At 36.5% G+C, this 27,371-nt stretch overlaps 1 protein-coding gene across 3 annotated transcripts in view; it reads left to right on the top strand.

Moving 5' to 3' along the window:
* CTNNA3 (catenin alpha 3) overlaps positions 1 to 27,371 on the top strand; it is a 418,023-nt gene that overhangs the window by 325,122 nt on the left and 65,530 nt on the right. For all 3 annotated transcript variants that reach the window (XM_042862647.1, XM_042862648.1, XM_042862646.1), the window contains one exon: positions 13,459 to 13,610. In XM_042862647.1, coding sequence (XP_042718581.1) covers positions 13,459 to 13,610 — 152 coding nt within the window. The remainder of the gene's footprint in view (positions 1 to 13,458; positions 13,611 to 27,371) is intronic.

Below are 27,371 nucleotides of genomic sequence, written 5' to 3'. Positions count from 1 at the left end.
TGTTGAAAACTACAGAACTGCAGGATTGGATTGGCAGTTCTACGTTGTAAATCAAACTGAAATAAGATGTGAAAGACAATGGTATGAACCACTAGTCAAAACACTGCATATTTGGTTTATTGTTTTACCGAAAGCATACATGCCAGTCTTTTATCTACTACAGGCTTAAGTAACATCTTACTTTAGACACAGAGGGTCCTTGTGGTAGTGAGGCAGGATTACATGATTTCTTCCTATTTTTCTTTCTTACACTTGCAGTTTAGAGATTTTTGTGAGCAGAAGTGCCCAGTTCCCTGCTGTAAAGTAGAGCTTGAAAAGTGTCAGTAGTTACATCTCAGAGAAAATACAGTGAGATGGAGAAAATTAGGCAAAGCTGTTACCAGTCAGCATTTACGTTAGTTGGTATAATCAACTTTGCAGCTGCTGAAAGTGATGTGCTCCTTGAATGTAGTAATTAACAAAGGCCACCTTGAGATGCAGGGTTCTTGAACAAAAATCCTGACACTTTTATTAGAAGTTTAACAGATTTCAGTAAAAGTCTAGAGAAGACCGATGTGAACATCAGATATGGTTTGTTTGTTTTTCCAAAATGTTGCAATTCAGTTTAAATTATGTCTGCAGATTTATAACATGATGAAAGTAGATCAGGAATTTCTTTGCCACTGTGGTGTAAGTGACAAAAGGTGTTCTGTTCTGAAGAACCTTCCTTTTTGTTCCTTTTTGTTCCTTTTTGTTACCAGAACTTCCATTCCATTAACACTGCTCACTATAGAGTGAAAAGTCTGGCCCCATGTACAAAAAATTAGATGGTTCTCTGCTTTTTGGTCCTCTTCAGGTCTTTGTTTTTATTTCTGTCATTAAGAGCCTTTTCTGAACCATTTCATTCACTATCACTATTTTGTGGAATGGTAGGGAACTATTTCAAAAGATGTATAATCACTGTGTTACCTTATATCTGAGTGAGATATCAAATACTAAATCCCATTCTGCATGTTTTTTTTTCTGCATGCGCCTACAGCAGCTCAGCATCTTGAGACCTTTTGGGGAAATTTGAGCAAAGGCAGTATGCAGAAGGCAGCACATCCCATACTTTTCTTTTTGAGCCTAATGTAAGGGCCTGCTCCCTTTCCCATCTTTGCATTTATCTGTTTGGAGGCTGTTAGAGTTTGAAAAGTATTTAATTGGTTGGAGGAACACTAGTACTGGCTTTCTCTCTTTATAAATGTGTCTGTGTTAGCAACAGTCATAATTTAAAACTACATGAATCTTACTGTATGTGCTAGCAGAGATGTGTTGTTGTCCAATGATCTGTATAAGGAGCAATAAGGGAATGAAGGATGCCAACACCGTATCATACTTAGATAACTCTTCAAGGTATGTGAACGTGAAAGTACCTGTGAATAGCAGTCTTTGACCCTGCTGATCTTTTGAGACACTGCATGCTTAACTACCTGCTGCTCAGAGCAGCTGCCTTTCACTTTGGATTTCTTTCCTACCACTTTCAGCTTTTAAGCTATGGGAAGCCTTTACCCTTTGCCCTGTGTTCGGTTATTTCTTCTCTAGTTTCTTAAATTTGCTGTTACCCTTACAGTATCATTTGCAAAGTATTGCAGATTCAAGACATCCACGTTTCACAAGCTAAGGAATTCAGACATTGTAGAGTTAGAGCTATCCAAACATTACCCATGTAACTTCAGTGCTAATCTCTGCATGCGTATTTCCATACCCCATAACCCATATTTTTTTTCCTCCCAACCATGCAAGGTGAAATCCATTGTGTGTTTCTCTTGGGTCTTTGTAAAATTCATATATCTGTCATTCGTAAATAATCTTCTCAACAGTAACTTCTTCACAGAATCTCTTTTCCAGGATGAATTTCCAGGTATCCATTCATGCTGGTGAATGTGTACGTTGCCTCATACACATTCTTGAGATTTACTATTACCTGAAGACCCATTTTAATTGTTTTTCCCTGTATTCACTGTATTTTCCAAAACTGTGATTATAAAAGCAATTGTCAGTTCATATTATTTTTATAAATGTATTTTTGTTAATATTTTTCCAAATAATTCATATAACAAAACTCTCTGTTTGGGAAAGATTAAGGAAGAGAATACAACTTTGTATTTAAAAATAATGTTGCTTTCCTGTGATTTTAAGTTAAGCTGACCTGAGAGATACTTAAAGAGATTTAGTGACAGATATTCAGTATTCGTTCATTGACTTTATTGTTCAAGCTAGACTTCCCCAATACTTCCGCGTGCTTAAATTCAATTAACCTTTCTTACTGTTGAAATAAAAACAGTAACTTTCCACATCTGACCCACTATAATAGCTTTTAATTGGAAAAGAAATTAGATCCTAGGTATTAAAAGTCAGAGTCTGCTTTACTATGACAAAAGTAGAGAAAAACCAGTAAGAGCAGTCTCCTGTCATAATGGGAACAAGTGCTGGAAACAGATTAGTCAGAGTTCTTTGCATCCCTACAGATTATTTTCCTTACTGTAGACCGCTAATTCTCTTTCTACTGCTTTAGAATAGATTTCTTTTTTGCTAGTTGTAATCAGTAAGAGAGATTGTACTACCTCTCAAATCTTTTTATTTCTCTTGTCTTCCATGTATATGGGAGTGTGGATGTGTGCATACAGTGTTTATGCAGCTTAATAGAAAGGTAAAGTTGTATGGGAAGCATTACTGTTGTACTCAAGAAAATAAATGGTGCTATCTTTGAAGACTCAAAAATTGTAAAATATCAGATAAAAGGTGAAATAATAATTCTGCACAGCTTTTTTCTTTGTTTAAAATCATGGATTTTATACAGCGGTCACAGGGAATGTGACTGGAATGTTGCAATAGATATAATTCAGGACAAATCCACCATGACCCAGGAACAGGCTGTTATGTTTTGTGGAATTCCTTTTTTTACTGGGCAGGGCCTGAGTGCTGTGGGGGATCTTCTGAAGAGAAGATGCTCTAAAGAGGTGCCTGCTCAGGGCACTGTAGGCCAGGGTAATGCCGGACATTGTTTCCTGGGGATGGCAGTAAATGTGGAATGAGCTGACTGTCAGTCTCAGCATATATAAGTCTTTATAATCTCAGGATTTGTAAGCAAGTATGTGAGCAAATCTACTCTCTATTCATAGTAATGTTAATGTGTAAAACTTCAAGCAAAACTTGGGAATATATTACATATTCCAGGTTGTCTGTTTCTCAGAATCATGTGTCCTAGTGTAGTAGTGAATTCACTGTGTGAAGTGAATTCTGTCTTTTTTCCAGTACTCCTAACCAGATCAGCTTTTGTTTTTGAGCTGATACATGGCAGAGATCTTAATACGTTTCTTCAGCTCGGTTTGCTTAAATACAAGTTCTGTTTTAGGTCAAAAAGGTAATTCTTTTTGAATGCTTCTAAATTTTTACATATCTTCCAAGTGACCTCTTAAAATGTCAGCCTTTGAAAGACAAAAATAATCCTACTTACCTTAATATATATACCTTCATATGCTCCCCTTTAAGTGTTTTCTAATGATTTTGAAGTCAATAGAGATTATTATATTAAACCTATAATAATAAACAGCATGTTATGATATGCCTAGAAGTGTGGCAGTTTCAGAGTTGGTTGTTTTCTTAGTTAATGTCAGTCCGTGGCTTAAGCAATATGTAGTATAATGCTTATTTACTGAAAGTTCCATTGAGATTTAAAAGATCAAGATTTCTTTTCCCCTCCTAAGTTAAGGAAAAACTGTTTTCTGTTAAGATAACATTTCTAAAATATAATAAAGGGACTCCCCCATAGCACTTCTTCTTTTCTCTTAGTGATTTGCCCTACTTTGTACATTTGAACAGTCCCAGTTTGGAAATATTTGTTCAGCCTTTCAAATTTGCCTCACGTTAGTAGGCTCCCTGCTGGCAGAGCCTGGACCTTGAATGTAACAAAGCGGGGAAAAACTTCATTGGAAAACAGTGGTAACAATTGTAGTCATAGAAATAGAGGCTTTAATTCACGGTCATTTTAAACAGTGCTTAGTGGGGCTTTTGTTATAGCAGTTATGCCTGATACGTTAATGTGCCTTTTCTGACTGCCTTGGTTGTACCAGTGCTAGCTTTTTGCCTTTCCTGCCTGGTAGCATGTTGAACTGGAGCACTGAACCAGCTCAAAACTAGTGTGACAAAAAAAAAATGTTTTCATGTGTTTCAGCTCACTGATCTTTGTCGTGCTGCTTCATGACTACCAGCTTCAAGGCAAGGACGTGCGCGGGGAGATTTCATGGTAGTTCAAATTGGATTGAATTAAAGTTAAACAGAAACCTCTATGTGTCCCATGAAATAAACTTAGGAATTATGTATACAGATATAGGGTTCATATGTACGTGTTTGTGTACATATATGTATACGTATGTATATTTGCAGACTTAGTAAGACTTACAGACTTATTCACTAGTTTTGGCTTCTGTGTACAACAGGACATTCTGTTTAGGGCAGACACCTGAAAATTAAGCCCTGCAACTTCAGTTAGATTAAAGCAGGTCATGCTATTGTGTACTGTGAACTGAGTTTTGGAGGAATGGGTAGCATCTGGATGCCTTGCAGTGATAAGGAGCTGATCAGATGCACAAGAACTGGACTGTCTCCTAAGGAATGGAAAACTAATTAAATTCTGAAGTTTGTCACTAGTATGTCCTGGGGGTAAATGTCGTCTTCATCTGAGATCTCATGATCGGCCTGTCCATAAGCGTGACAAGCAAAATGAAGTAGGTAGAGAGCTTTTGGAAAGGTAGGTTATTGATGTCATCACAGAGTATTTTTCTGCTCTTCTAGATGCTTTGATCTACTACTAATACATTTCCTCTTCAGTATGAAGCCTCTGCCCGTGTTTTGTTTGGACATCTGTGGAGTGGGGGCATAAGGAGCCCCTGAAGTTACTAGCTAAAGCATAGAACTGTGGGGTTTAATTGCAGGCATTGCCTTAAATGTGAGTTGCAGCGCTTCATGCAACTGCCAGGCTGTACAAGAACGGTAAAGAGAAGTTGAATAGGGGAAGGTGCACAGGCTAACAGATTTGAAAGGCACAAGGAGTTATCCATACTCATCCAGCGTAGCCTACCTCTATTATTTCCTCAGGAACTTTGGTATTCCTATTGATATTTCCTGCCTAGCCCCCCTAACCTCAAACTTTTAAAATATATTTTATTTTTTAACAAGTATTAAGGTTTGTCATTGTCTCATTTTATGATCTCTTCAAATTGGACTGTCCATATATGCATGATATTTTGGTGTGATATTTTCTCACTTTTCCTAATTTCCATATGCACAAGTATTCATAGGAAATAAGTCAGGAGAGAAATTCAACTGTAGAGAAGTGAATAGGATTAAGATAATCAAACAGCCTCATTTCGAAAGTCTCCAGGGATGGGGCATCAACCACATCTCTAGGCAACCTGCTCCTGTGTCTCACCACCCTCACTGTGAAAGGCTTTTTTCTTATGTCGGAACGTAAGTCTGCCTTCTTTAAGCTTGAAGCCATTTCCCCTTGTTTTATCACCACAGACCCTGCTACAGAGTTTGTCCCCTTCTTTCCTGTAGCTCCCCTTTAGATAATGAAAGGCCGCTCTCAAGTCACCTTGCAGCCTTCTCTTCTCCAGCTGAACAGTCCCAGCTCTTTCTGCCTCTTCTCATAGGAGAGGTGTCCATTCCATGCACCATTTTTGTGGCCCTCTTCTAGCTGTGCTCCAACTGCTCTATGTCTCTCTTGTACTGAGGACTCCACATCTGGGCACAGTGCTGGTGAGGACTCACCAGTGCATAGCAGATGGGCAGGATCCACCTCCCTCGCCGCACTGGTCATGCTTCTTTTGATACAGCCTAGGGTATGGTTGGCTTTCTGGGCTGCAAGGGCACACTGCTGGCTCATGTCCTGCTTTCCATCCACCAGTACTCCCAGGTCTTTTTCATCAGGGTTGCTCTCAGTCCTTCAATTCTCCAGTTTGTATTGGTAGCGAGGTTTACCTCGACCCAGGTGCAAGGTATTGTATGTGGATTTACTGCACCTCATGAGGATCACCTGGGTCCACTGCTCAAGCCAGTCCAGGTCCTTCTGAATGGCATCCCATCTCTCTGGTGTGCTGATCGCACCCCACAGCCTGGTATCATCAATAAACTTGCTGAGGGTGCATCTCAATGTCAGTGTCACTGGTGAAGATATTAAAGAGTATTGGTCCCAGCACTGATACCATTCATAACCGGTCTCCATCCAGACATTGAGCCATTGACAACCACTCTCTGGACTTTATCCTGCAAGCCATTGAGCAGTCAACCCATCAAATCCTTATCTTTTCAATTTGGAGAGAAGTGTGTTGTGAGAAATTTTGCCAAAAGTTTTGCTAAGGTCATGGTAGATGACATCAGTGACTCTTTCCTTGTCTGTTGATGAATTACACAATAATTTCTTGTCATATTATCTTAGAAAGTCAGTTTTGGACTTGGAAAAGTTTTGTTGAAGTTCTGATAGCGTTTTAGAAGCTTTAGACAGCTGTGTTCTCTTCTTTTACTGACTCTTGTGCCTTAACTCTATGAAGCGTAGTGTGTGGTTCAAGTTTGCTCAGTTACAGAGTAATAATGACTACTTATATGTCTAAGCCATTTAATTGTCTTTGTACTTATGTTTTCCAGATAGGAAAAAGCATCACTGTTAATGTGTGTGTTTAAAAGAGGGATAAATTACAACATTTTCCTACTTCAAACTGTGATTTTGTGAGTAGACATTCATTAGTAATTCACATTGCCAGTGATTGTTTCTCACTTATTTTTGATTATTTCACTTTTATATTTAAAAATTCTGTTCCTAAAAAATCTAGCCCTTAGTAGCTGTAAGCATGTAAAACCATGAGAATGCTGCCTTAAATTCAGCAGTGGTGACAGCAGTTCTTAATGGTGTTGGTCACTAAGGTGATCAAGAAGTCTTTGGCAGGGAACATGGAATAGGATCTGGTGGCTTCCCTGTCTTCCCATTTTTGCTGTGATACTTTTATGCTTTTTCACCCTTTCTACACAGAACACCAAAGGGAGTGATCTCATATGCTGTTTACCTACTTCATTTCATTTTTGGGAGCTCTATTTTAAAGATGTAATTCTAGTGTGCTTATCTCTGGGTTAAAATAGAAGCAAGTACTAACTATACCATGCTTTATTATGCAACTTCTTCTGTGCAGCAGACCTCTGTTTTGAGTAATTCTTGATTCAGTACACTTTTAACATGCAAAAACTGTAGTGTGAACGCTATAGTCATTGTTCTCTATTCTTCATGCTCTAAATAATTGGGCTGGGGGAGACAGTATGACAATGGGTTGTGATTCAGAGATCTTTTATCCAATATATTGGCTTGGGATTGAGAGTGGTAGGGGAGCATAGATTAAATATGTAATATCTTCTCAAGTTCAGAAAAAGTTATTAATACCTTTTCCAATGTGTAAACTACAAGCTTGTTAAAAACTTGAAATGTGAACACTATTTGAAAAAGCAAAAGAGATGTATGAAAAGCACGTTCATAAAACTTCCATGCTGTCTTTATATATGTGTATACATATCTCTGCAAGTCTTTCGGCACAGTGTTAACAATAAAATGTTTAATGTCACCAATTTGGCATTATATCACAGAAATATTAGTAGCCTTGAAACTGTCTGTACAATAATAGAATAAAATTTAGAAAAAGCTTAATCTAATCCATATTAGCATTGTATTATGTTGATTTGTAATAAAACCATAGATGACTGGAGTTTCAATAGACAATGTCACTCAGTTCAACCCTTTGCAGTGAGTGCAGAATCATCTTTGTATAGAGTAATTCCATTATTACTTTAATGTATTTTTGAACACATGTAATGAAGGTGTCTTCACCATTCATTAAAGTTTATTTTATTCCAAATAGTGTAGCTTGGGTATTATAACTCAAGCTTATGTCAGAATAAGCCCATGTATTTCAAATGATGTGCCTTGGCCAGCGCATCTGCATTAGTTCAGATGGATTTTATTTGATAATTTATTTATTTTAATAGTCCTCCACATATCACTGTAGATTAAAATGACATTAAGTGTAGTTATAATACATAGCATTCAAATTGAGTTACCAGACTATACAGGTCTGTTCTTACAAACTGAAATTCTTAGGTACCACTCTAGAAGAAATTGTAGATGCTTATTTTTAAATCACAAGCTGTGAGAAATATTACTTGGTCTCAAAGAGTGAGATGAAATAAAGAAGTACTGAATGAGGACTATATGGTTAAGTAGCTAGATTATAAAATTCATTCTGTATAGCTGTATTGTCCTACATTGAAGTGGTAGCTATTTCTAACCGTTCTGGCCACACTTCACTTAAACTTCTGATGTCCATTATGTCTTTGAATTTAGGTGAATTCCTGCAATTGGGGAACCACTAAAATCTGAGAGCAAATTGTCTATACGCAACAAAGTGACTTTCATGGTAGATGATCAGATTATGGGGGATAATAAAAAATTCAAGACACACACCACTTGCCATAACTCTGTGATTATTCTGCCATGGTAGTACTTACCTTCTCTTCTTGCTGAAGATGAAGGGCATCTTTAGAACAAAAATTTTCAATCCTGGCAGTACATTTCATTCTCACTAGTAAAAATGAACCAGCCTGGAGGCTCGTTCAGATTAGCATAGGGTTTCTGGATACCTGATTATCATGTTGAGAAGTATCCTTATGAGGGTCAAGTTGAAGTTCCTTTGCTTTGTGACTTTCTCGGTTTTAATCAAACCTAGATGAACCTGATCAAACTCAAGCTCAGGCTACGTTGACAGGCATTGAGTAAATGTGAAAGGCAGAAAGAGAAAATTTATAAATTATGCTACTGTACAATTTTTTTTCTTTGCTAGAAAGGTAATTGTTGCTTTGCTGATTTGCTTTTTCATTTTGTTTCTGTTTAATTTTTTTACTTTAATGATGTTCCTTTTTTTTGAACATTAACCTAAGATATGAAAGGTATGCTTATGCCTTTGCTGCTTGACTTGTAGCACTTAATATGGTCATGACTGAAATGTATGCTGTAATTCCTTTCTTTGTATAACCTTACTTTGAATAGGGACATCAGGAGACTACCGAAAATTAATCATTTACTATCTATTAAAACATCAGTGTCCAATCTTTGGGCTTTCCTGGACTATATTGGAGCACAATTAAAAATTTCAAGTATATAAGTAAAAAAACTTATTTTATTTTTTAGTACTAGTTATTAAAACATTAAAAGAAAGCATCAAAAACTAGCAGTTTGGAAATGTGTGTTTTAAAGGGATCAGGTTTTTTTTTTTTTGTTTGTTTGTTTCTCTTAATCAATATCTCCTTAGAGTTTTTACCTACAAAAATCAGAAGAATCAACAGTTTTTTGGTTTTTTTTTTGAAATTGAAATAATAACTTTTTACCGTTAGAACATAAGTGGAATTTCATATATACTTGGTGGGCCATGTCATTCCTGTGTTTAAGAAAACAAGTCAGTTAATACGTTACATGTGGTCTAATAAAAAACCCAAATCCATCTTGCTGTATTTTCAGATCTACTGAAATCAAAGCAAGACCCCCCCAGTGGTGTAAGTAGATTAGATAAGGTTCTTAAAGTTCAGGAGATGTTTCGGAAGAGGTTAGTGGAATAGTGAACTCAGCTTTTTGGAGTATTTTATAAAGAGAAGAAACAGTTTTTTAAAGATTCTGCCTTCTACTATTCTATTGCCCTGAGTTTTCCTCACAATGAAAAAAGTGCTTTCGTGAAAGGAACCAATGAGCCAAGAATGTGATTAAATGTTAGGAGGATGCTAAGTAATTGGATCTGTAGTAACTGGTTTTTTATAGAAAACGAAAGTATTTTTTATCATTAGATATGCTCTTATTAATAGAAACTATAATATTGTAAGTATATTTTAAAAATAGGATTAGTGTCAAGGATCAGTGGATTTTTTTATATGGGCTATGAAAATTTCATGTCGTGTGTTACAGATTGACTTTGTTAAGGCATTTTTTAGAAGAACTCTGCATATATGTTGATGTTTCTAACTATAGAGGCTGTTACTTTTTTAATATTGAGCCATCTTGGTTGCTGATGAAGTGATCTTAATCATTTAATACAAGTATGTTAAAAGGTGCTGGTAGAATGGCTCATTTTTTCATAGGATCATAGAATCTTTTGAGTTGGAAGGGACCATTAAAGATCATCTGGTCCAACCCCTGCAATGAACAGGAACACTTATTGCTAGATCAGGTTGCTCAGAGCCTGGTCCAGCCTGGTCTTGAATGTTGCCAGGGATGGGAAAACCAGCACATCTCTGGACAACGTGTTCAGTGCTTCACCACCTTACAGGGTACTTCTTCCTTATATCCAATCTGAATTTCCTCGTTTTCAGTTTGAAGCCATCTCCTCTTGTCCTGTCGTAACAGACCCTGCTAAGGAGTCTGTCCCCTTCCTTCTTATAGCCCTCCTTTAGATACTGAAAGGCTCCTTCTCTGGATGGGCTCCACAGACCCATGTCTCTGTCAAAGGCTTTACTGAAGTCCAGATAGAAGACATTAATGACTCTTCCCTTATCCACTGGTGTGACCTCCATTACCAATTACGATTACAAACAAGGGGATGAAAGGATTAATAGCAGCCCTGCTGAAAAAGACCTGGGAGTACTGTTGTACCTCAGCATTCTCCTTATCTGTTGCCAGTCTGCCCTTATTACTCACTGAGGGGGGATACTGTGGACTTTCCTTTTCTGGTTCTTCTACTCATAAAAGCCTTTCTCTGTAAAACCAGTTCTCCTGATTTTGTTGCTAAAAATAGCAGGCACAGTGCTGCTAATGGGAATTAATTGATTAATAATATTTACTTTTCCAGGTTACCTTTTGTGATCATGGCATACTGATGTGTTAACTTCTGAATCAAAAGTTTGGTCATGACTTCTATTAAAATATAATTAGTTCATCAGTTATTTTTTATTGGAGATGGCAAGGTTCAGAGAGGTCTAGGAGGAAAGTACAGCAAGAAAAGGCCAAGATAATTGTTTATTTAAACAAGACAGGAATTAGCAAAATAAAAAAGTGCAATTTCAAGAAGTGTGCAGGTGTCGAGAAGTCTGTAAGTTAATTTGGGGACATTTAGAGTTGCTGATGAACTGTAGTAGTATTTCTTGAAACACTTTCTTTCTAAGTCTTCCGCCTTAGGAAAGGCAGGATTACAAGTATTTTCCCATAATTGTTGTTGAGAATAAAGAAAAATTGTAGCAAAACCTAAACAAAATATATAATGCGCTCTTATGTTGCTCTGAAAGCAATACCTCCTATTTATTTCCATGAAAACTACAAAAGGTTCAAAGAGCACAATGATACTATTCAATACAGAAAATTCTCAGCTACAAAACATTATTTTCAATACAGTCACCACCTTTAGGTATGCATTTTTGCCAGCCATGAACAAGAGCCTGCTGGCCATGCTTGTTAAAATCTGCACCAGTGCAGGTGAGAGCTGTTACTGTTGCCACTGCACCACCCACTGCATCGCTGTGCTCATATCCGCTGTTCGATCTCTAAATGTTCAGCAAGTGGTGAATGTCAGTGGGTGCCTTTTCTTTTTTTTTTTTTTTTTCCTGCATAAAGGAATTCATTTCCACACCTTTGCTTCATCTATGCTTCCATATCTGACACCACTCTGTCAGACTGCCCCTTTACTGCCATCTGTCACACAGCAACAAAATACAAGGGAATACTGTCAGGAAGGTTCAACCTCTACTGCCGTACCACCAGCAACCACCTGTGACATCATGGGCCACCATAATATAGGAGGCATTGCTTCCAGGGCAGCACTCATAAAGAATACTTAAATGTTGAAATCACAAAAGTGTTAGTTCTCATGTTTATGGTACTTGAAATTTTTAAGGTTGCTTACAATTTTTCAGATTTTCATTTTCATTCTCAACAATTGAAAAAATAAAACTAGTTCAACCCATTTTTATCTTGTATTTCCTTTTTGCCTCTATTTAGGTTGCTTAGAATAATAAACCAGAATATATGAAATATGCTCATTATTATTGCAGTTCTAGTCAATGTAATGCAGAATATGTTTCAGAGAGGTGCCTAACCCATTTAGGAATGTATGATGTAAACAGTTTTTGATGGCACTGAGCCGTGAATAAGTAATGGGCCCAAGAAAACATCTTTTTGTAGTCTTCTGCTTCAGAACTCTAGATCCAACAAGGCTGGAGTCATGGATTTGAGGGAATTATCAAGTCAGGTACAGGAAAAATGTCAAAACAATAAGAATTGTTTGAGTTATCAACTGAAACAATTGAGTTATCAACTGAGTTATCAGTTATCTGACAGCGTTAGTGAAATATCAGAACATGATTATACTTTACTGGGAGATTGTTATTTATATATTTTAGAATTTGAGTTTTGTCTTTTTGTATCGTCTATGTGTGCAAATGATGCCGATGATAAGCAACTGTCTTAAAAATGGATACCTGTTTCTTCTGAAAGGGAGGCTTCTGAGGTCTTATATCTGTAATCAACTGTACCCCTGGATTTGCTTGTAGTTGTGAAGGAAGGGATGAAAAGCATAATATGCTCTTAGTTGAAACCAACATTGAGCCTGAAAAAAGCGTCTGTTTCTCAAGGTATATGCTATTCCTATTGAATATTACATAAGTTAATACCTATCTCTTTCCTTCCTGTTTCTTCTGTATCTCTAGTCTCTAAGTGATAGGCAGAAGTATTTGAAGTTTTACTGTAAATGAGTGTGAACTGTACTTGTTTGAGGATATGTGTATGATGGATTTTCAGGCTGCACTCTCTCATTACTCATTGTATTCTCTGGGTTTGGTATCCTTTGCTTTGATTTTGTTTAAAGGGTGAAGGGAGATGCAGTGGTACCAGTGTGTTAAGCAAAGTTATGCCAACTAACTGAAAATTCACATTTTCTGCTTGATTCGAGAAAACAAGGCTCAGCTCCCATGGTATGTCCAAGTGACACTTGATATTTTTTATTTTAAAGATCTTTAAGTAGTTATGTTTCGGTTCAGACTGAAAGCAGATTGTGAAATAGGTGAGCAGTACTTTCAACTTTGAGTGAGGTCCTTGGGTGATATTGCTGTTGAAATCAGTGGCAAGATTTTAGAAGTATTGCCATTTACACCTTTTTACAGCTCTTCAGTAGCCTTGCTCTTGTTCTTCAGTATTAACTATTGACAGCTTACATGCATGCCAAGTGCATTTTTATCACTCTGATGTGCTCCTGCTTACAGCTAGCCACATTACTATGATAATGCTTTTATAAATAGCATTTTAATCAATGTTACTGGCAGCTCACAAGAAAGAAAAAATAGAGGTTTTATCCCTTTTGGCCTCACTGAATTTTGTTTTTATCTGTTGTGAGTTTTTTATTTTGTTTGTTTGTTTGTTTTTAATAGTGATTCCGGAGTTCATTAGTCAAGTAAATATTGCACTGGAGAGCTTAAGCAAGAATACAGTACATCTATTTGATGATAACCAATTTGTGGATGTTTCTAAGAAGGTTTATGATACTATTCACAACATCAGATGCTCAGTCATGATGATTCGGGTAAGTTTTTGATTTGTTCATTTAAAGTTCGTCTATAAGATAATTCAGGACATAAGGGCATTTTCAGGAGAGCTTAGAACAATGAATATCAACTAAGCCCCTCAACTCATATTCAGATTTAACTGATTTGGGGATTTTGTGTTGTGAGGGGGTACGATTGTGACTCGGGGAGATTGAATCCTCTTGTGTGGAAAACAAGGTTACCAAATCAGAATGTTGTAGAAAAATGTGTTTCATTCTTTAAAAATATTTGTGTGTAATTGAGTTGATAAGAAATCTCCATTAATGATAAACTTGTTGCTACAAACTGATTGTAGCTCTGCCCTTAATCTTATTCGATGGAACGTAGGAGCAGAGGGTATCATCCTGTTAATCTCTTGGAGTTCTGCCGGTTGCATACATGAACACTGAACAGCCCGACTTCTGTAAAATGGGTACAGTCAATGTAGTTATCCTAGCTTTTATTCTGTACTTCAAGAATTTTACCCAAATACTTTCAGTCTGCAAATATAATTTCAAGATGATTCAATGCAAAAAAAAAAAAAAAAAAAAAAAAAAAAAAAGTAATTTTTTTGAATAAAATTAATAGTAAAAGCACAGACACATTTTCCAAGAAATACTGATAAATTTGGAAGAAATAAATACACTGTTATTTGTTTTAAATATAAAAATATATTACGGGGTAGAATGTGTGGAAAAAATTAATTATGGAGGCTCTTCTTACCATGTTGGAATGCCTAAGTTAGTTTTAGTGGGAATTCAAATGTGCAAAATCAAATTTTAAGTTTATCATCCTTGCTGCAGTTGTCACGTAGGAAATTATTTATGTACTGAAGATCCTGAAGCACTGACATATGGCTTACTGTGCTCTCACTTCACCTACAGTGATTTTTGATAACTTTCCAACAGCTTAGTATTAATTCTTGGAATGATCATCAGTGGTTTGTTTTTTTTTTTTTTTTTTTTTTTTGCTCATTGTACATATAACCAGGATTAAAAAACTGTGTAACTGTTTAGTGATTTGGTTATCTGTCAGGTTATCTAAAGCTTGGTCTGTTTGTTTTATTAGCACCTAACTTTGTGAAGCAAAATGCAACCAGTACTATTTAATTTTGTTACAACTGCTTGTAAAAGTTTTATCACTGTCCTTCTAGTTTTCAGTTCAGCAGCATTTTTTCATTACGTTTCCTAGTCCTATTTGAATTTAACTTCTTCAACGTGTGCTCAAGAAACTTTCATATATCTTCTTGCCTTCTGTTTCTCCCTGTCACTATTACTTTTGAGGAGGCTTCTGCTGTTACATCTCCCAGATGTTCACTTCTTATGCCATTGTGTCTTGATGATGGAAGCAACAACTCAATTTGCTGCTCCTTTAAACTGTGTATGTTTTGATATTAGTTCAAGCTGGAAATGTTTCTGTTCCAAAGGACCTTTTTTGTGATGTGTTTTCTCAATCAGATGCTTTAAAGGATGAAATTTATCAGCCAATTGGGGAACTAATAACCTTTCTTCAGGAAAGGAGGTTTACAACAGATACTTTCAGAATCAAACAGGGAAGATGAACATCTGCAAGTCACTTTTAAGCAGTGAGAACCTGCTATTACAATATGCTTCATTGATAGAGTTTTAAATGTTTTCCTCTTCCCTGTAAGGGAGCAGTCAGTCTTTGGAAATGGAAGAGCAGGCTCAAGTCACTAAAGGGCTGACATTTGCCTCCTTCACACTTCAGATACTCTGGTAGATGGTCTCAGTTACTTCCTGTGGTCAGACTGTGAATGATAGCAGTATGCAGATGTTACTTGTTGGCTTTAATTCTAGTCCAGTCAGGATTTGGATTAATTCTAGGATGAAGCTCGGTGCCTCAGGCACAGGAAAGAAGTGTATATAATAATAATAATAATAGTTATATGTAATATTCTTTCCTTGCAAACTAGACAAAAATGCAAATGTTTGGGACAACAGGACAGTCATTGTATTATTTCCCTCTGCCTCCTTTAATTCTGTGCATCCTACTCAGGGAAAACAAAATGCTGGTATATATGATACGAAAGGTTCTTGTTGAAGTTTGATGAGTCTGCTTTCCTTATTTGCTGGTGGTGATCTCTGTGCTTGTCTCAAGCTCAGGATATCTCAGCTCACAGGATTGTTCTTGCTCACTGTGTTCCTGCACTTTGTAGAAGGTTCTTGCTCATAGCAGTGATTCATGTGGGTTGGATTTATTTGGCAAAAAAAAACCAGACTGAAACAGATACTCTATTAGGTAGCACAATCTGTTCCTGTTTCAGTGAACCTCATCTCCCTCCTATAAATTGGAGCGAGACACCATAGAAACTTTGTTGTAGCATGACATTTTTCTAGATCAGTTAATCTTTGTTTAATACCCATGCTGTTCAGGCCATCCTAACTATATGACTTGCACTGTCATTTCATTTTTAAATTTTATTTCATTTTGAATGTTATAACTTCTTCTTGAGTTTGAACTGCTTGTAATCTGATCATGACTGAGTCCTCCTTTACAGAGTTTTTCATTTGGAAGGAAATGAACTGAGGAGTGTAACAAATTTCACAGCCTCTGTGAAGGCACAGACACTCCTCTGGAGGTTACTCTGAGCTATATTCTCACAGTCCTCCATGATGTGTATATCTGTCTGTACAGCCACTCAAAAAAGAAAAGTATGTTACATCCCCGCTATTTCTTTCTGGGCATGAGGGGAAAATAATTTGCTCTGAGAAGACTGTATATATGCATAATACATAAAAGCATGTGGAAGTGTGCTTTGTAGATGCATACTACATTTATAAAATCATAAATCACTGCACAGCACCTAAACGTACAGCATTAGTATGAAGATTTCTTAGCAGGTCTGTCTTCCACTTCTGCTTTGCAATTGTAATTTGACAAGGCAAAAAATTTCCAAAGTATCAGAAATTATGATGTTGGCTGAACTTGGAGCCATAGATAGCAAAGAGCAGATACTTCTGCTATGTGAGGCACTTATGGCCAATTGGATAACAACATGCCTACACCTTTATTGAAATTCCCATCATCCTAAACAAAAGATGTGTATGGGTTTGAAAGCAATGTGGCTTGAAGTGTATTCAACTGTATTTGGATGGATTCAGCATTGACAATTGCAAACTCATGACAAAAGCTCAGGAGATGGAAACAAAAGGAGTTTAATTCATTAAAAAGGACATGTGCAGCTTTCTACTTAATGAGTGCCATTTTTCAGAGACTGTCATGGGAGGATTTTTTTGAGGTTTGGTGAAATGATAGTCAGCTACTCCACCGTCCCTTGGAGATACTGACTGCCAGCACGGGAAGAAGAGAGCTGAAAAAACCCTGGCATTCATTTTTTTGAGCACAGATTTATTTGCATTCCTTATTAGATACGTTCCAGGCAATGTCAGTTTCATTTCAGTCTGCTTATAAGAAGCTTTAGTAAATCTGATGGTTATTCAGACCTATGCTGCAAGCACAGCAGCCAAGGTGACGAAATAAAAGCATTCTGGGGCCAAATTTTATAGGGCCTCATTGATACTGTGCCAAAGAACAATGTGTGGCTGATCACAGGGGATTTCAAGACTAAATCAAGGAAAGAAATTGTTGATCAAAATATAATTTGAAAATGTAAATTAACGAGGATGCTGATTCACGGGGGGGGATTTTTCAGCATCAAAGTAAAAGTGGAAACTCACCAGATTGGTTCCTCAGGAAGCATTTCAAGCATGTAATTACACTGAGTATGAATGTTTTTTATAATACTGTCCCTAACTGTCAAATGCTGCCAAATACTGTTATTACTGCAGATTATCAGATATGCTTTTCAAGGTCCAAGCCTAACCGTAGATACATAAAATATTAATTCCTGTCCTACAGGTATAATGTGCATAACTCTTGAGAGCAACTAAATACTTAGATGGTGTGCTGCACAGATGAGCTCTAACAGAAATGCTTCTGGAACTGCAGGATGTGTCCTTTAAGATGCTTTCTGTCATTTCACTTGCAAGGATGAATTCCTCCATTGGTAGCTGTTAATTTGGCTGTTTGATCCAGGGTGTATTAGCTGCATCTGCTTATTAGTATCACGCATACTTTGTTTTTTTTTCTTTATTCCTTGATTCTTTAAGTGTTGGATTTTTGTTGAATTGTAAAGGCACAGGTAGCTTGATTTTGCACACTAACTTCTAGATAGTGAATTAATCAGTATATTGCTTTTATGGCAATAGATTGGGGTAGATAAGAGACAGAATTTAGCTATTTGAAATAAATGTGGGAAAGGCAGAAGAAACAGGTGGACAGTCTTTGAGATAGTAATTATGAAATGTTGCTTAATGTTAAAAATGTTGCTTAATGTTAAAAAAAAAAAAAACAAAAACAAACAAACAAAAAAAAACCCCAAACAACAAAACAGCGAGCTGCTATGTGAAATGTAGTTAGTTGAATAATATGAGACAGCTGGATTGAAGTAACAGCTGATAATATCCCATTAAGATATTGGCTACAATAGAGAGGTAGTAACTGCAAATATACAATAAGTGCAAATAGTTGAACTGGTGATGAAGTCATCCTAACATAAATACATAAACAGGAGTGGAAAAGAATTCTCCAAGTTCTGAGTTTCCTGGAATTCTTTGATATTATCAAAAAGTGTCTGCTGGGAGTTTTCCCAGCAGATAAAAAGAGGAAGGCAAAATGTTCATATACACTATTATATATACACTACTATATGCCTTTAATAATCTTGGAAACAGTGAATGAGTGAACTTGTATTGCCAGATTTTATGAGAGAGTAGGAAATTTTTTTTGAGATTGCAGTTCTTGTCTAATGCAGTATTCCCCTCATTTTAACACATTTCTTATAGATCTCTTCTGCTGTATATGTATTCTATGTGCTGTTTCCTTCAAAATTCTAGTATAGTGATTACAGATTCCCTCAGAGTTTATGGTGTTAGGCTTTTTGAGTGTTTCTTTTGCAGACTGTATCTTCACTACCATTGAGGAGCTATTTTTTGTGCCGTACTCATTCTCATAGTTCCTCTCACCCCAAGAACAGGCATTTTGTGGTTTTGCATCATACCTACATAATTTTATTTCAAACGGATTCTCACTGTATTCCCAGTGTACTCCTTATCTTATTGTTTCTTTGGCTAATCAGTCTTTCACTGTAGATTTTAATGCCCTTTGTAAAATCAAATGCAGTTTAACTACACGTTCATGTATTTACAGTATTGCCTTTTTAAATGTTTTGGCTACATCAGAATACCCTTGACGTGGTTTCCATTTTTCTTCATCCTTTGATTGCAAAAGCTGGGTAGTATTCCACCCATTTTTAAAGAAATGTGAGAGAGTTCTTCGATAACAGAGATTATAAGCTCTTCAGTCCAGTTGATTTCTCTCATCATGGCGGAATTTGGTCTTATGTATCCAGCAGAGCTGCAAGAATATTCAGAACATACACTTTTTGGAAAGGAAGATGGCAAGTGATGAAAACCTTCCTATCATCCTTTTTCTCTTTCAGCCAGTTAATGTCTCTATTAAATTGTACCTTTGCTTTTATTAATGGTTGGATTATCCTCCGCATGCAGGATTTTCTCCCCTTTTTTACTTCCATAGTTGGGATGAATTAGATCCTGCCATGTGCAGGCAATAGCACATATGAATTGAACCTCTATTTAAAAGGTAGAGAAAATAAAGCTTGGAAACTAATTAGAAAAACATGTTTACTGCAGTCCCACTGCTGTTTGTTTTTCAAAGAGAGCTGTGAAATCTCATAGTGAGAAAAGACAAAGAGCTTATATTAACCTGATAAACTTCATTATTAGTTGTCTGAAATTTATGAATCATGCTGACTCATTACAAATAAATATTGGGAAACTAGTTAAATACGTTTTTTTTTTTTTTGTTTTTGTTTTTGTTTTTGTTTTTTTTACTATCCTACATCAGCTGCTGAAGAGGAAGAGTTTGTACAATAGCAATTAGCAAGGCAGGCAGACCTGCAACTCTCATCACCTTCTGCCATTCCTGACCTAATTAGGTTGGAGCTGACCTTTCTTTCCCTCAGCTCCTTGTCACTTTACGTGGCTGAAAGAGATTTTTCCTGTATGTTTTTGCTTGTTCTCCTTTACACACTATGCTTCTGATATAGATGTAGTCAGTACTTGTTATCTTGTCATCCTTTTTTTTTTTTCTTTTTTTTTTTTTGTATCTGTACCAATAAAAGGATTTTCTACCCTCGTCATTTAAGAAAATATGTACTTTGCACTGGGTGTAACCAAGCAGATGTTTCCATGTGCTATTTTGTTCAAATGGTGCTTTTCTAGCTTATTCTATCGGTCCTGTCATCCAAAGATTGGTGTATCTTGATGCACTGTGACTGAAGAAGGATGTAATATCTGGTGTCGTTTAAAAATGATCCCAGAAATGCCATTCATCTGATAATAACTGTTAATACAGACTGTTCAGTCTAGCAGAGGGCCTCCTCAATGTTCTTCAGCTTCTGCTTTAAGGCTTGATCAATTCGCTGAGCTTGCCAGTGGGAATATTCAGATCAGTGAAGGAAGTATTTGTGGACATGCTTGGAGTCATTGCCCTTCCCTCCCACATACAATTATGTGCAGAGTCACCAAAAATGGGCTGACACAATTGTAGCACATCTATTGCTCTTTCCAACACATTGTCTGTCAAAAATAGTGCACATCTCTACACCAGATTGTAACCCTTACTCCACTCTTGGTTCAGTAACCTGGACCTGCTTGGAAACCATCTATATCAAAGCAAAGAGTGGCACTGGTAATGTAAACTTGCTTAAGATGTATCTGTGTGTGATCTATAAATCATTCTTTCAATCCAGGAATCAATACTGGGCATTTTTCAGTATGTATTTGAATAATTCTGTTGCTGTAGAGTTCAGGCTGTAAGTATGTTGTGTAGAACAGAAAATAAATTCAGCCTAGGAAGTCTACTTAACATGTCGCATACATACTGCTTTTTTCAGTTGTGTATTAGTAATTAGTCCTGATTAATTACTATTGCTGAAGGAGTGGAACTGAGGCAGAACTGTGACAATTCCACTTTTTATATTTTTCGAGAGTATCTGAAGATGATGTGTGCACTGTTGTGAAAGCTACTATTCTTGCAAACTTTCTAATTGCGGTGCACTGTAAGCGGGACGGAATGAGACATCCATAGCATATCTTCAAAATAAGGTACAGATCTACATTAGTGGTGAATTGTGATCTTGATTGGTTTTGCTTATTTATTTACTTTTTATTTCATGTGTAAACAGTCTGTGAAGCTACCTGAAAAGACATCTATTCTGTTACTGATTTAACTGTTTTAGTTCCACACTTTTGTCTTGTGGAAGACAGGATGGACTGGAAGATTATGCCATAAGAAAGTACTAGCTGATGTTATGATTAATTTCTCAGGGAAGTGGTTTTTATAGGTTTGCATTGTTTTTTAGCTTTTTTTGGTCCTGTTTATGTTAAACATTTTTGGGTGCTTTTTGTGCATTGTAGGAACCACTTTGTTATTAGGGATTCAGCTATTCTAACACTTTCAGAGCAGCAAGTTCCCATCTGATATGTCTGAGAACTAATCCTACAAAAAGAGTTGCTAAGGTCTTCATTTAATTTTTCTGGTATTTAGTATCCTTTGTTCGTTTTTTCCCCCCATTTTTAAATGTTTTATTTGTGTGTTTTTTAATATAATTTTAAGCCTTTCTTTCCATACAGAAAAAGCAAAAAGGTAGTGTTCTATTCTCATCTCTGATTCACTATAAATTTGTTTAGCTACCCCCTCATTTTGTTTGCCTGTATTTAATTTTGTTTGTCTGAATTTAATCTGCTTGCCTATTGCTTGTGTATCTAAAAGCAAAGTGTGTAGCATTGTTATGCTTTGTTCTTCAAGATTCACAAAACATGCAGCAGTATGTAGTTGTCAGACTGCTCTGTGAGGTAGAATGGATTGGCTAAAGCTTGGTAATTGATAGGTTGACTAAGGCTATGTGGACACCTGCTTTACTGTGGGGTTTGTATTCTGAGTCACATAAAAAGTGTTACTGGGGAATGTTACAATTATGTTGCAGAAACCTTGTTTATTTGGTTTCATTATCAGGAAAATGTGGTGAGTTTAAACCACCAGATCAAATATGCATACTGTTAAATAAAACCTGCTTGCAGCTTGTTCTCCCTGCCCCATTATTTGGTTTGCTGGCATCTCTAGATAGGATCCCCAACCATCGTGGGGAAAAGTAACTCCAGACTCCTTCCCATATAGGTTCCATTCTGTGTGTTACATTATCTACAAATGCATTATCGAGAAACTTATGTTATGTGCCCCAGAGTATACTTGGGAAGTCATCTGATATTGTAGAAATACTTTCTTGTTTATATTATACATCTTTATTAGCACCATAAACTCAGTCATAGTTACTTTGACTTTACCTTGCATATATCCTATGAAAATGCTCTGTACTGCAACAGTTTTGGGACATAGTCTGCATACATTTCAATTTAACATGCTGTCATTCTATTAAATGCTAATCTCCATTTAGGACCAGGTCAGTTTGTATTTCCAAATAAATAAGGCTGATTTGTGTTTTCTGGAAAGCTACTACAAACAGCATTTTGCCTGTATTTCAGGTTTATGTACCACATAAAATACACTCAAGGGTCTGATTTTCTGCCACCTTCATTAGTTTAAAGCCTTTAGTATCTTCCACAAATCAAGTGACCATTACAGTTCTTTGTACAATAGTATTGGTGTTCTTGATGCTTAATAGAGCAAAACAGGTGCACAGCAGTGAATCTGTAAATAAATACCACTCTGTCTTTTCTTGAAAGTTTCATCCCATTGTCTTCAACCTGTGAGCAAGCTGCTCCCCTGGGAAATGTCTTCAGTTTGGAGTAGTTGCAAATTGCTATGAATATCTGTTCTTAAGAATTGATGTGATTTCACAGTTATTTTCAAAATTTTGTTTGTTAGTAGAAAAAAAAAAAAAAGAAAAAAACTACAACAGATTAAATTATTGATTTTAGAAACAGGTGGTGTGTTTTCATCTCGGATAGGAGGAAGGATGTATAAGAAAAAAAAAGTAGATGCTCAACCTTTTAATCTCAAACGTTAAAATGAAAGCCAAAGCACAAATACATTTTTATTTCACTCGAGGCAGGATGGTCCTTCTCCTCCCCATTTTTAGGTCCCTTTGCTTAAACCATTGAGATATAGTGAGCAGGATTGTTGAGGATTTATAGATTTTTTTTGAACAAATAAATTGAATAGAAACTTCTATTTCTTCTATATTCCCACACTTTCAAACTACCGAGTTTTAACCTTTCAGCTTGTTGTACATCCTTCAACTGCTGTCCCTGCATCCATGTTCCAGCCACTTGCATAGTTTTGCTGCCTTCTGATTTCAAAAAGGTTTTTGTTACTTAAAGAATTAGAATATGTAATGACTTATCAGACAAATAATAGAAAATACAAAATCCAGTTTTTCAGTTAAAAAAAAAAATCAACAATTAGAACAACTAGAATAGGAATGATGCTCATTTTCAGTATTTTCTGTCTTGGATCATCTTTCTCAATTTTTTTTTTTTTTTTTTTTTTTAACTTTCTGGTTTTAGATTTTGGTTCTTATTGGGTATAAAAATGAGTAGTGGGTGGAAAAATTAACCCTGTCAACCCTGTATGTTCAATTCGTACATTTTCCAGTACTTTCCATCACATAGTAGTGTTACACGTAACTATGTGTTACTACATATAGTAATGTTATCACAGAGTCACAGTATCATAGGAGTTGGAAGGGAACTCGGAGGATCATCTAGTCCACTGTACTTGCTAAAGCAGATTCCCTACAGTAGTTTGCACAGGAAAGTGTCCAGGCATCTTTTGAATATCTCTAGAAAAGGAGACCCTACAAACCTCTCTGGGCAGCCTGTTCCAGTGCTCTGTCACCACCACAGTACAGTTCTTCCTCATATATGTATGGAATTTCCTGTGTTCCGGTTTTTTGCTCATTGCCATTCATCCTATCACTGCATACCACTGAAAAGAGTCTGGTCTCATCCATGTGACTCCCACACTTTTGATATTTATAAACCCAGCTCTCTCAGCCTTTCCCCATACAAGAGATGCTCCAGGCCCCTATTCAACTTTGCAGCCTTCACTAGATGCCATCTAGAATATTTCTGTCTTCTTGAACTGAGGAGCTCAGAAATGGACACAGTATTCCAGATGTGGCCTGACCACAGCAGAGTAGAAGAGGAGAATAATTTCCCTCAAAGTGTTGACTATGCTCTTTTTAATGCACCCTGGGATACCACTGGCCTTCTTGGAGATAGGAGCACAGTTCATATCACTGTTCTCGATCATGGCCAGAAGTTATTACTCAATATTATTATTCTTTTTTTTTTTTTCCCCCAAAATACTGTGATTAACTGGCCTCTTTCTAACCAGAAAATGCTATCAAGATAACAGTATGTTGAGCAGAATGTTACTTTGCACTCTGCCAGACACTTCACTCATCTCGCACTCTTGTCAGTGAGAGAAAAGAGATGAGAGAAACATAGACAGTGGATCATATAAGTGTCAAAGTTTTTATAGGTCCTGAGGAGATAATCTGCCCAACCTCCCGTGAAAAGCAATGTTATTCAGTGCCTTGTCAAGCCAAGTTTTGAATATCTGGAGATTTCACCTCTTCCCTGGACAAGGTTTTCCAATGTTCAGTTGTTTTCAGTCTTGCCTCTAGGTGGACTTTTCCCTGAAGCAAATTCTGTTGATTGCCTCTTGTCCTGTTGCCAGGCATTCCCATAAAGAGATTGCCTCCATCTTCTCTGTAACTACCTTTTAGGCAGTGAAACACTGTCATTAGATCCTCACTGAGCTGCCTCTCAGTTGAAGTGCAGTTCTTTCAACTTGTCTTCATGTTTATAGTTCTCTAGTCCTCTCATTATCAGGCAGTCTTCTGCTGGACACTGCCCACTTTTTTTAATGTCTTTCTTGGATTGAGGGGCTGCAAAATTGGGAAAAAATTGGGTGTGGCTTTACAGGTGATGAGTAGAATGGCATGATCACATCCATTGACCTGCCAGCTATTTTTTCTTGTTGGAGCAAAAGATAAGGCTGAATGAATGCAGGATTAGTCCTTTTTACTGCTTGGTTTTAGTGTTTCACTACCATTTGTTCCTGCCAAGAGGTCAGAAAGAAATGTTTCTTCCAAAGTGACAAAACTGATAGTTCTTGAACTTAAATACTGGGAAACGATATTGGAAGGAAATGACAGAATCTCAGAAACTCATCTCCAATATATGCTTTTTTTCCTTCCTGTCACTTCCCCTTTCTTCATTCTCTTTAGCAGGTTTTTATCCATTCTTCTCAGTTGCATTGCTTGTCCTCATTTTTTGACTCTTCCTGCTGGATGGAATCCTCCTTTACCCTTTATGTGATAAATGTTGCATCTTTCTTCTTCAATTGTGTACTTCCCAGATGTAATTCCTCTCTTTACTTGCCTTGGTTGATTCCAGCTCTTGGCATCCAGCTCTTCATTCTGCTGAAAATTCTCAAAGCTCTTGGTTACTTCTCTCTGGGCAGAGCCTTGGTCTATTATCTACTCTATATGTATAGATATTATCTATGGTATACTATTATCCATTGTCTGATAAACTAGTCATTTTCAGCACAGTTGCTTCTGCAATGCTCTTCTGTCTAGAATTAATCTCTACCATATGTGGCTTGGCTGTCCTAGGGAAGAGATTAGTCAACACCTCTTCCAGCTTTCTGTGGCTATTGTGTAGGGGATATGCACCTTATTTCTGAATATTTGTATTTAATATCCACTTGACAGTACTTAACAGAACTGCTCCTTAATTGCTTAATGTTACCTGTAAACATCACCACATCTACTATATCTTCATTAAGCTTTCACCTCTAAACACTCTTCTCTCAATTTTTTTTATATTCCATGACAATGGCAACATCACTGCTGTTTTGAAATCAGCATTCATCATGCAGTTAACAGTGGTTCCTTAAGTTACCTCTGTGTTTATTTGCCGCTGTGCATCTACTTTCAATCTGTTTGTTAGTTTTTTTGTTTTTTTGGTTTTTTTTTTCCAGTCTCCTACTTAGTTTGCCAGGTGGTCTTTCTTTGGGGGAACAGAATCACCTTGCTCTGTGTTTATACAGCATGCAACAAAACATTGATTCAGAATTAAAACTTTCTAGAAAGTATTACAGTAAAATAATTTGCTACGAACAGATGTTTTAGCCAAAGTGATGGCTGAAATGCCTCCTTTTGTTAGATTCTCTTACTTTGCTACGGAGTTTCTAGTTCTCTGGAAGGCTGACAGTGTCTTTTATGTATTTTGGGCCTCCCTAGAGAGCCCACGTTTTTACTATATGGAGAACAAAATATAATATAAAAAGCTGCTTTCATAAAAAAAGAAATTACATGTATTTCAGCTACTTGAAACTAGTTGAACTAATTGACTTAGTAGACTTAGTTGGAACAGAGTGGCTTCTCTTATTTGGCTCTTATTTATGAAAGCAAGCTTCTTGCTACAATGCATACAACTCCTAGACTTCTACACTTTGCCATTCTTTGTTGTGTTTATACCTGATTGTTTCCAGTCAGCAAATGACTATTTGACCCATCTACTATTTTATACTTTTTTCAGTTAAAAATGTTACTTTTTCAAATCTACCTTACGTTTCCAGTTTTTAAAGTGTCAGATAGTGGGAAAGACGTGCTGTTTGCTACTTATTTGTTTGTTTTTAAAAGTATTTTATGAGTGTTTTTAGAAAGCATAATGAATGACTTCAGAAATGCTGATTAAGGACTAGTGCTGAAGAATCAGCTGCATACTGTATCCATTACAGTATTTGCAATTTGCAATTATACATCCTGGCAAATCTGCATCGTCTTCCACCTAAGATCTACGGCCTTAGGTATCATGCAAGACTGTAAATCTAGAGTTTCTCAGCAGCAGGTTGCAATGTGGCTTACCATCGAGTTTCTTAGTACTGGGTTTACTGGTTTCAGATTGTGAAGCCAATATGTTTTATACAGGAATGGATGGCATGAACAATTTTGAGTTGCATACTATTTTAAGCTTCAATTTTTCCTGTTTTAAGAGCTTGAATTCTATTGCAAGTATGTCACATATATTTATGTATTTAATTGTTCAAAATAATATCCCTCTCCTTCAGGATAATAGAGCTTTCCAGAATGGTTTTAGTAGCTCTAGTTTAGCTGCTCATTGAAAATTTATGCATAATGCAATGTATTTTCTGGAACATGAAAATCTTTGCTAAGGGCTTTTTTGTAACAAAGAAGAGCATTGTTGTATTCCTTCCTTGCCATTTAGTGCTTACTGTCTAATGTAAATATATTCCTACAGAAATAGAATGAATGTTATTCCCTTAAAAGCACTAAATTTCTAAAACTAAAGCTAGAAGACACAGAAGAAGTGTTACAAATTACATGTGTTTCAGTAAAACATTATTAAAATATGTGTCTTATCACCTGGTTTATAGGAATTTGAGAGATGCAAGACTGGAAATGGAGACAGTAGATAGAGTTAATAGCTCAGGCAGTAGTTCTGACTCTGAAATCTGCTCTGTCAGTGTTTCCAGTTCTGATATCGAGATCTTCATTACTCAGTAGTAATTTGGCTATAGACTTCTATTGATCAGCATAGTCCTTGGATTGATTAAAATTTCTCAGTTCCCATTCTTTTCATTGTTGAATCATTTGACAT

Source organism: Lagopus leucura, unplaced genomic scaffold (assembly GCF_019238085.1).
Source record: "Lagopus leucura isolate 7727_CA_CO unplaced genomic scaffold, USGS_WTPT01 Super-Scaffold_739, whole genome shotgun sequence".
Taxonomy (NCBI): Eukaryota; Metazoa; Chordata; class Aves; order Galliformes; family Phasianidae; genus Lagopus; species Lagopus leucura.
Note: the sequence above shows the minus strand (reverse complement) of the source record. Positions and strands in the feature narration are given on the sequence as shown.